The 11,403-nt window shown below is 43.5% G+C and overlaps 1 protein-coding gene across 1 annotated transcript in view; it reads right to left on the minus strand.

Moving 5' to 3' along the window:
- Window positions 1-8,641, minus strand: part of LOC145400220 (uncharacterized) — a 46,479-nt gene extending 37,838 nt beyond the window's left edge. Inside the window, exon 1 of the mRNA XM_080272767.1 lies at window positions 8,512-8,641. Within this exon, the coding sequence (XP_080128893.1) occupies window positions 8,512-8,641 (130 nt within the window). The remainder of the gene's footprint in view (window positions 1-8,511) is intronic.
- Between the last annotated feature and the right edge of the window lie 2,762 nt (window positions 8,642-11,403).

Genomic DNA, 11,403 nt, shown 5'->3' on the forward strand with positions numbered 1-11,403 from the left:
GTTTTTCCCTGTCACACTCTCTGGCTGTCTACTTCATACTGCTTTCATATAAAATTTCGTCACGTATCACCCTCCATCGCCACAGCCGGCTGGGATGTGTCAACGAACTTTTAATCGCGATAGCTCGTTTTACTAGTCGCGTACAGACGGGATACCTGTTCCTACCTGTTCTTTATGTTAATTAAATGCTCAAAAGGATTATAAAATGCACTTATATTTGAAGTATACATGCTCCTACCCGTAGACTTACATGAACAGTTGTAAACATGCATGCAACTTTAAGCGCGCGCGCATACACACGAAAGTCCCTTTGTTCACACACACACACACACACACACACACACACACACACACACACACACACACACACACACATACACACACACACACACACACACACACACACACACACACACACACACACACACAAAGGTTCGCACACATACGGCAAAGTGTCAAGGCTACACGAAACCCACGCCCCGGCCACGCCCACACCCACGAACACGGCCGCGCCCATCCCCATACTGAGAGGGCAGGCTTAAATAACACCCTGTCCGGATCCGGCTTAACTGTGGCTTAGGTTACGGTACAGGGACAGTGGGAGGAGAAGGAGAAGGTGGGATAAGTAGGTATAAGTGAGGATAAGTGGACATGTGGATTTTAACCGAGGACGGATAACTATAAACAAGGGTAAATGATTAACCCTTGCTGCTCGAGGATTTTTTTTTTTTTGCTTTTGCCAGACGCTTTTATTCAGATTGAGATCCTCGTAGTGAAGGAGTAATATGGCTATATCCCCCCCCCCATTTCAAAACGTCTTCTTTACATCCAATAATATAACTCGAAGACAACACGAACCTCTTCAACAGTATATCATTGGACTGAAGGGGTTACTGTGAGATGAAGGATAAGGCTAAGTAATAAGCACCTGTCGGATAAGCAGGATAAGTAAGCCTAAGTGGGGTTGAGTAAGGATAAACAACTGATGGATAAGCAAGTAGACGTAAGTAGGAATAAGTAAGTTAACGCCTTCAGCCCGAGGACGCCCTTTGTACATTCCTCTTGTCATACTTCGAGGGTTTCAGTCAACTCAGGTTACACATTTCGGACAGGTGCAGCCTTCATTAACACCTTCATTATTCAAGGTCCTTCCTACTTTGAATAAAATCATCCGGTTGGTAGTCTAATCAAAATGGAAATTACGTCATCATATTGAAGAAGCAGATGCGAGGTGAAAGAAATAAGCCATATAAAATGCAGAGGATAAGATAAACAGTATATACAAGTGAAATTCTTATGTAATCATCAATTTCTTACTAATACCGACAATATTACCTTTCCATGCGTTTTATTTTTTTTACTCTACCGCCAAGCGACTTTTTTCAGCTCAGGGGAAATTTTTACTTAGTGACGGGGGTGAAAAAGGGAAAAAAAATAATGAAGGGGAAAACACTAACCCCACCACGCCTAGAAATCCCTCCCAAGGTAAATAAAATCGTCTGTGGCAGCAAGAACAGTGATGAAAGATGTCACGGTACTGAGAGGGTTGCATTCTTCGGTCCACCGCCCTTCCTTCCAAGATCAATACAAGTCTGACGGTGGCAATAATAAGACAGCCAACTCCTTGCACACAGTGAAGGCTTTCCATTTTATATATTTTTATTATTTATCTCTATGCTTTCTGGCTTTCTTCAGCTTTGGCAAGACGCTCTGAAGTGGAGGGATTTGTGAAGACTCAAACTCCACCAGGTCGGGGAAAAAAAATGTATAAACTCTACACGATATAATGAATGAAAATAAAAACGACGTCTCCAGGCTGAAGGTCAAATCAACACACACACACACACACACACACACACACACAGTATCAACGACGCACTCAGACACACTCGAGGGGCGTTTGCTTACACTAATCAGCTGATCGAAAGTACGTGAGGGAAAGGCAAACATATCGGCTGCCAGATGTCACCAGAGAGAGAGAGAGAGAGAGAGAGAGAGAACTGGGGCGGGGGAACGGAAATGCAATGAAGAACAGAAAACAACACAATATTAAATACTTAGGATGATGAAAATTGACAAAAAACACCCCCATTCACGCAATCGGACGTTTCTTTTGCAGGATAGACGCAGACGCTGGGATGACGCTGGGAAAAGACTATTTGTTTATGATTTTTTATCCCAGGGGAGACGACGTAATGGGTGAGTTGGCAAATGTTTCTTTGTTGAGAGAGAGAGAGAGAGAGAGAGAGAGAGAGAGAGAGAGAGAGAGAGAGAGAACGTGACCCCATATCAAAAGAAACTTAATACGGGTTACATAACAGGCAATGAGGCTTATCTCCGGGTTGCACAGCCGTTCACCTTGCACCACAAACTTCAACAGCCAATGGGAGAAGAGCAAGCAGTTTTCAACCAATCGGAATCAACACACACACACACACACACACACACACACACACACGTCTCAATGGCTATCAGGTCAGTCACTTCTCCACCAATCAAAATAAAAATACCAACACACATGACCTTCTACTTTTAATGTCACTTTATAATCAATCACCCGCAGGAAAAAGTTAAGCAACATTAAATCAGCAACACCTAATTAAGCCACTGACGATCAGTACACTTTTCAATACAAACAAGTTTCCTAAGTGCGCAGGTAACACTATCGAGCACACCTGTGGATTAGGGCGTCGGGCTATAGATAGATAGATAGATAGATAGAATAGATACCTGTGGATTTATTTGTGATAGGCCTAATTATGTAACTAACTTGACTCCACCTGACCTAACTCAACCCAAAGCCAAGCCCACATTAACCAAACTTAGCTATAAAAATACAGTTACAGACTAATTATACAGTAATATACATTTTCCCCTTGACTAGTATTTATCATTCACGAGTGGTCTTAATTAGCAACAGGTAATCACGTATAAACTTTTTTTTTTAACTTGTGTATAATATTCTTCATTAATCTTTTACCTTCACTTTCATCACCGTCTTCAGCATGACTGAGAAGATTTCGTAACACCTCTTCCTGGGTGATTACTTTCCACACCACACCTGAACATCCTGTATTCTTTATCTCGTTTAAATATCGACAAAGCTTGCGTCAGTAACAAAACGATATGAAGGAATGCATAATAAATCGCTTAGGAAGAAACGTAAACCACCGAAGCCAATCTGACTATGGCCTGTACAGTTACCAAACATTTCATAACCAAACTAGAATAAATAAACAGATGAACAAACACGAAAAATAATAAAAATCTGGAAAGCGTAGTCTGGAAGGGGGACTTGTTTATTCCGGAAATTGAGATAAAGATTCTTAATAGGGGCAAAGAGTTTCAATATCCAACCATGAGCGGTGTTCCATTTTCTCCAGCCAATCACGTCACAGGAAGAGAGTATTGGAAACAGGGGGGTTGCAACACGAGAGAGAGAGAGAGAGAGAGAGAGAGAGAGAGAGAGAGAGAGAGAGAGAGAGAGAGAGAGAGGGAGGGGGAGGGGGAACAAAGACCAAACCAAAATATAAAAACAATAACTGAAAACAATAATAATAATAATAATGATATAAAAATGAAATAATAATTAATAAAAATAATCTGTACAATGAACCTGAATTAAACAAGCTGAACCCATCAATCAATTCAAACCCCTTGAGGCTCCCGTCAGCCAATCACAGAGCAGCACGACGGGAGCAACCACCAATGGGAGGACAGCAAGGGTTTTAAGGGATTTCAACGAGGTCCAAAGTAGCTATCCAAACTGTCCTTTCAATTATTATTATTATTATTATTATTATTATCATTATTATTATTATCACTATGACGTTAACTAGGTCTTAAATAACCATGAAGTCTTTTTCTCTTTTCTTCTATTTTCATATCCTCTTCGTCTTTTCTTTCTTTTCTTTTTCACTCTCTTCTTCTCCTCATCTTTCTTCATCTCCCCTTCCTCCTCCTCCTTCTCCCCCACCAGCCTTGAGCGCCCACTGACCTCAGGACGTGGGCGAACTGTGGGCGGAGGTGAAGGAGGAGGAGGAGGAGGAGGAGAGGGAGGTGATGCAATGGAGGAAGGGAGGGAGGGAGGCATGGATGGGGGGAGGGGGGGAGATGGAGCAACGTAGAGGCTCTGTGTTTGTTGGATAAGACGGATAAAGACTGACAAAGACACATACAAAAAGGATATAGTAGACAGATACACAGATAGATAGACAAACAGACGGGAGAAATGCAAGAGTTGGCAAGTAGGAGAGGAAGAGGAGCAAAAGGAAGGAGGGAGGGAGGTGGGGAGGGGAGCGAAGAACGAGATGGAGGAAAGGGTGGAGAGGGCGACAAGTGGGAGGGAGGAAGGGAGGTGAAGTTCTCTCCCTCCTGCCTCCCCCTCCACCACACCTGTCCAGGAGCCATCTATTTTTATCACTTAGAGAGGCAGGGGGAGGAGAGGAGATGAGGGGTAATAAGAGGGGAGGTTTAAAGTGTGTGTGTGTGTGTGTGTGTGTGTGTGTGTGTGTGTGTGTGTGTGTGTGTGTGTGTGTGTGTGTGTGTGTGTGTGTGTGTGTGTGTGTGTGTGTGTGTGTGTGTGTGTGTGTGTGTACCAGTCTTCGGCAAATACAAACACTAACACCATTCTCTCTCTCTCTTACTCACTCTCACCTGCTCACACACACTTTTCCAAACTCTCTCTCTCTCTCTCTCAATTTGTGTGTCCAGTCTTACCATACCTGAATAAGCTAAACATATACCCTTTTATTCACTGTTACATCCAGCACAATACTCCCTCACCGACATCAAAGCTACCACAACTACCACTACTGCCCCTGTCCACGCCACCACAATCTAAACAACCACTAAAGCGTCCATAATACTCAAACCTCACTACCAAGGCAACCACATTCGCAGATACCACAATAACTACCACTACTACTATCTCCATAACAATTACTACTATACCACAATCATCTATCAGCTAAATCACCGCAACTACCACAAACAATAACCAAAACTATCACGCGTATCACCCTCTGACTATCACAACTACCACCATCACCACATAACTTTTTCCACTCGTTTCACCAGCATCACAACTACTACAACCATTACCATCACAGCTACCACAATCTTAACTACTAAAACCATGGCTACCACAATCATCACTTCTCATATCACCACAGCTATGATGATAATGAATACCACCACAGCCACCTTATGCAACACCACAACAACCATCATCACCACGACAACAGGGTTACTACCACAATTACCACCACAGCCACCAAAATACAACAATCACTACAGCCACAAATTTACTACCCCAATCACCACTACCACCTGATAGAAAAATACTACCACACAACCAAAATTACCACCACAATCATCAGTACCATCTGACACAAAAATACTACCACACAACCAAAATTACTACCACAATCACCACTACCACAATCACCACTACCACCAGTCACAAAACAGTACCATATCACTGCCACCACAAAATTACTACCACAATCACCACCACTACCACCATCACCGTACAACCTTTAGCCCCACAATGCATGAGTGGAAAGCGAAAGTAGGACTCCTGTCACCTTCACTCGTTCACCTCACTCACTTTCACATGGCGCCGGGATCATACCACCGCGAAGATGAATAAACAAAAACGACAGTGAAAATGCAGCAAATAAATGTGGTTAATAAGGAAGTAACTAATAAACAGACACACCTAATAAATGAAAATAAATCAATAATGTGGTTAGCGGCGAAAATGAATGCCTAAAAACGGCTGAAAGTGGAGATATAATTGTGTAAGTTAATTTTACGTGTGTCGGTAACTCCCAATTTCTAAGTAACTTGTATCATAACCTCATTTTCTACGATTTAAAAAATGCCCAGCAGCGACAATGAGTACATAAATCAAAGATAAAGAATGAGGAACCACAGATAGATAAGTGTACGTTGATTTAAGTGCGTTTGTATGTAACTGTCAACTCCTAAGCGGCTTGGTGTACGATAACCTCGTTTCTCCAAGGCGAATTTTAACTCATTTCCAAGTCAGATTTATGGCCAGGGTGCAGCAAGATGCACAAATGATACACTCCTCGGGGGGGCCGGGCTTCCTACATCAACAAGAGCAACACGAAGCACTGGGGGGGAAGGAGGGGGGCCAAAACGATCACAAAATCATTCTGTAATACGGTACCTTCCCCCATGTTAGGCGGGAGACAGACCTTATGGACGGCTGGATCACAAAAACCACTCCGCCCACTTGTCACCGCCACTCACTCCCCCTTTCCTGCCCACACTTCCCCCCTCATCCCGGCCTCCCGTCACCAATACACAAAAAACCATCCATCACAGGGCGTAAATCATTTGAGAAACCGCCTCCAACGAGCCTAGATACGAGAACAAACGTAAAAACCTCAACATCCAATTTTTATTTTTATCACAGCCACTCACTCCCCCTTTCAACCAGCCCTCCCGTCACCAGTACACAAAAATTTATCCATCACAGTATGTAAATTAATTGAGAACACACCTTCAACGAGTCTAGATACGAGAAAATCTTGAAACAGGTCAACATACGTAGGCTGTCGTTTTCATCACACCCACTTGCTCACTGCCCGCCCCCCCCCCCTCTCCTTCCTCTTCCCGCCCTCCCGTCGACACGCAAGGTATCCATCACGAAACGTAAATCATTAGTAAAGACGCCTAGTACTTGAAAACTTTAAAAATGTCAACATATGTATGCCATTTTCATCAGAGCCACTCCCTCGCAAATCCATCAACCCGACCTCCCGCCACTGGTACACAAAATTAATGAATAAATAAGTAAATGAATAAATATATAACCATCACATGACTTAAATCGCTATAGAAACACATCCAACGAACATATATATGAAATGAAACCTGAAATATAGCGACATACGGTACGGCTCTTGTTATCTCATCCGGTTACGCGGCCTAATATGGAAGGGTTTCTCGGGCTGGCTGTTACGGTCCAGGGATGGTATGGAAGAACAGGGGGGGGGGGGAAAAAACGAGAAACAAAAACAGTTACGGCACCCTTACCCACCTCTGTTCACCATGAGAATGGAATATCCAAGACCTTCACCAAACGGGTTTATTGATTACAGCTTTCGTTCTATTTTTTGCTGCGTTCGTTCAGTTTTCAGTTCACATGGACACTCCGCGGATGCACACTCACAAATTATACATAAATAAGGCTTCCAGGGCGCCATGTATACTCCAGATGGTTTGGGCTGCCTCCCCAGGGGCCGAGTTCTACCAAGGGCCGGTAAAAAACACAAACTGGATGCGAGATGTCACCCTTCGGCAAAATGAATCCAACGGGGGGAAAAAAAAAAAAAAAAAAGATCAACATTTCGTAAGCTTATGTGAAGAGGGAATGGAATACGAAAATAAGGTTACAGTAGACAGCAAGAATACAAAATAAAATCGTGTAACAAGAGTAAAATTGTGGTTAATAAAAAAATGACATCGATATTCAAAATGAGATAAGCAAATCTGTCAAAAATAACGTTTGCTATGAAACCGATCATACAACTAGGAAGTCCCATGAAAGTAAATGGATAATCAGTAATATAAAAGCATAAGTGGGGAGGATGTGAGAAAATCCGCCGAGGCTACTTATGTATGCTTGTCAGGTTGGGTGTGTGGGGGAGACCAGACAAAGAGAGTACTGAAAGTTTACATGGAGTTTACCTGAGTTGCGTTACATGACGATCAGAACAGGTGAAATATATCGACAACTAAAATATCACAGACTGAAAAATATCTGTGTTGAGATGAGGGTATACTTGTCAGAGTTTGGGGGAGATGGGAGTTTTGAGAGGGTTTAAAAATTAACGTTAAATGGTCACCATAACTAGTTTCATGTACCAACAGCCGTAACAACTTGTCAGACTGAAAACACTACCGTCGTTTGTAATGTGTGGTGAGGTGAGAGTGTGTTAAGTATACTTGTCGGGTTTGGTTGACACGCGACATAGACCGGATTGATGAGTTTACCCGATTTACCAAAGTTACAGTAAACGGTCACTAGAAATGAATACAGTCACACTAATTAGGTCAGACAGAAAATTGATAGTGATGTGTTTCTGAACTGTGGTGGTGTGGCGAGCCAAAGGTGTATGTTGTTTAAGTATGCTTCTTTGGCGAGCTGGGGGGAAAGCCACGACGTCCAGATTTCTGATGATATAGAGCGTACATCCACGTTCCGCTAGACGGTCACCAGCAGTATGTTAACAACCACATCAAAAATGCGTCTGACTGAAAAGCTAACGATGTGTGTGAAGCCTGTGTGAGCCGGTGCGGTGAGGCGAGGGAGTGTTACTTAAGAATGCTTGTCAGGCGAGTTTGAGGGAGACACGACATAGCGTCTGGACGAATGTATCCAAGTTACGAAGCAGGCACCAGAACTGGAATGAAATATGTTAATAGCCACATCAAATTAGGTCAGACTGAAAAACGAGGGTTGTGTGTGCTGACCTGTGTGAGCTCGTGAGGTGAGGTGAGGTGGTGTTGAGAACAAGCGGTGTCGACGGCGGCTCCCTCTGCTCTGAGCCTGCCTCCCGCCATGCCCGGCCACCAAGCCTCGCCCAGCCCCTCCCACCACCATGCCACTTTTCCCGCCGTCCTCCGCCGCCCTCCCACATTGCTTCGCCCTCAGCCCAGGCCAGGCAGGGTAGGGAGGAGGGAGGGAGCATGGACGCCTACCCACTTGCTCGCTCTCCTAAGGCCATCCTCCTCCTCCTCCTGCAAGAAGAATTGTCCGTTTCGACTTGTCACATAATCTAAGCTTGATTCCAAATTATACTTAGAAGGGAAGATACACAACACACAGTACACTGGGAAGCATCCAACACTGTAATGACTATATTCCTCAGTCTCCTTCTCCTCCTTCCCTCCTGTCAAGGGGAAAAAAAATCTGTTTCGACTTGCCACATAATTTTAAGCTAGTTCCCACGTACTCCAAGGAAGACGAACCCAGTACATAATATTACAGAACTCCAAGCAGTAAATATCAGTATCTATCTATTTATCTATAACGACACACACACACACACACACACACGTAGCACTAACTACAAATTATTCAGCCTCCTCTTCCTACTCCGGCAAAAAAAGGACTTCAATAAGCAAGTAGCACCAACTATAAATTCCTCACCTTCCTATATTTTACAAAAAAATAAAAAAAGAAAGAAAGAAAGAAAGAAAGAAAAGGTCCATATCTCCTTGTCACCTAATTCATCCCGAGTTCCTTCGTTCTGCCTCTACATCACACACAGCCAACTCCATCAACAACAAAAACCAAAACGCTATACAGATTCCTCCGTGTCCTCCTCATATTCCTCTTGTCGGGGAAGAAAAATGCCCGTTTCGACTTGGCACATAATTTAGCCTACATATATACAGCAGTTCTTATTCTCCTCCCAACTAGAACAGGAATATAAAGCATAACTCCACACGGTACATCAAGAAACACGTAACATTAACTCCATTTTCCCTACCATCCTTAGGACACATACCTGAGACGGAGGTAGTTCGTGTAGGAAGCAAGGTAGGTTAATATTACGAAAGAGACACAAGCGTCACGTACACTTCAACGAAACCCACGACCCACAAACAAGTACCCGAAAACCCACGAAATCCCGCCCGAAACCACCCCAAACCGAACCCACGGAGGAGAAACAACATCGCAATACACGAAATAACACACATCAAGGTCAGGGCAGTAGGGATTAGGGACAAAATTTGAAAGTATTGGCTGGGGGTGGTGTGATGTTGTGACGCGTGGCAACCCCCGGGCGCCACCTCCCCCATAAGGGCGAACTTCAAGGTGACTCCAGTTTCTCGCCTGACTCAGTCTACCCCTGGGGTGTGACGTCACGGCTCTTCTACCCCCCCTCCCCCCCCCTCACTCCACGATAATGCCACGAATCTACTACTCTATCTAAATAATCCACCAAAATTTATCATTATCATCATCATCATCATCATCATCCCAACCCTTTTACCTACCTCGATTACAACAACTCCCTGAAATACCATCAAATTACTACCGAGTTACTCTACCCGTCTACCTGACTTATCTACCGCTATTATTTATACCACCTACCTTAAACTGATTCACAACTACCACTAATGAAGCCAGGCTACATCAATCATCCACCACAATCTTCTGCCTTACCCAAATCTACTACCTACCCAAATTCATCTACCCAGGTATTCCAGTCAGTACACCCACCACAAATGATACACTGCCATAATTACACCCTCACTCTAACGCCACCAAACCACTACTAACCTACTCTCACTTCATCTACGTAACTACCACAATGAATACTGCTCAACTACCACCCACTGTTCTACTCTGCTGGGTTACCTGAATTATGTACATGCTGCTTCTACCACAGTTAACAGTGTACACTCAACTACCACAATTAAATCTGCCAAATTAGCAATTACTTCTACAGTCAGTTTTACCTACTACAATCAACCACTACTCTGCCACGCAACCTACACCAACTACTACAATTACAGTTACTCGCCTGTCACAATCACTATACACCTGCCACAATTAATACACTACCACAATTAATACACTACCACAATCAATATACACCTTCCACAAGTAATAAACTACCACACCACAACACACTACCACAATTAATACGTTACCACATTTACTACACTACCACAGTGAATACACTACCATAGTTACTACACTACCACAATTTTACTATACTCACTCTCAGCTCAAGGAAACCGTCTGTCACTGTCTGGAATAGAACAAAGGGCTTGGACCAGTGTTCTTCAACCCCTGGGTCGCGATCCAAAATTGGGTCACTAAGCCATATCGAGTGGGTCGGCAAGGATCTGTTAGTTACCGTCCCAACTTTCCTTTGCAGTCCATCAGTGGCCGCACCAAGGATCAGCGATGCCCACAGTGTATTGAGAATCAGATTAGGCTTTACTGGGGAGACAGAAGTTTGAGATGACTGACCCTTCTCTCCTCAGTTCGTAAGCCCATAGACTCAGTAACCTTTTTATATACTGCTTGATTCACCTCTCACTGTTTGGATCCTTCTTCTGTTTTTAGTGCATTAAACTGTGAATAAAAGCACTAATTGTTACCAGTGACTTCCAAGCCAACCACGACCTGGATGTCAAATTAAGTCGTAAGGAAACCACTGGGCTATGCCAACACGGTGGTCTGCGTGTGTGTGTGTGTGTGTGTGTGTGTGTGTGTGTGTGTGTGTGTGTGTAATCGAATACAGGTGCTTAATACTATAGTCAGTTTGATCGTGTTTGACGGAGATTTGCGCCCCATTTTTTTTTAACCTACCACTTGTTATAAATGGGAAAATAAGATACACC

The sequence above is a fragment of the Coenobita brevimanus genome, chromosome 1 (assembly GCF_032717465.1).
Source record: "Coenobita brevimanus isolate Jiangsu-jjx chromosome 1, ASM3271746v2, whole genome shotgun sequence".
In the NCBI taxonomy this organism is placed as follows: domain Eukaryota; kingdom Metazoa; phylum Arthropoda; class Malacostraca; order Decapoda; family Coenobitidae; genus Coenobita; species Coenobita brevimanus.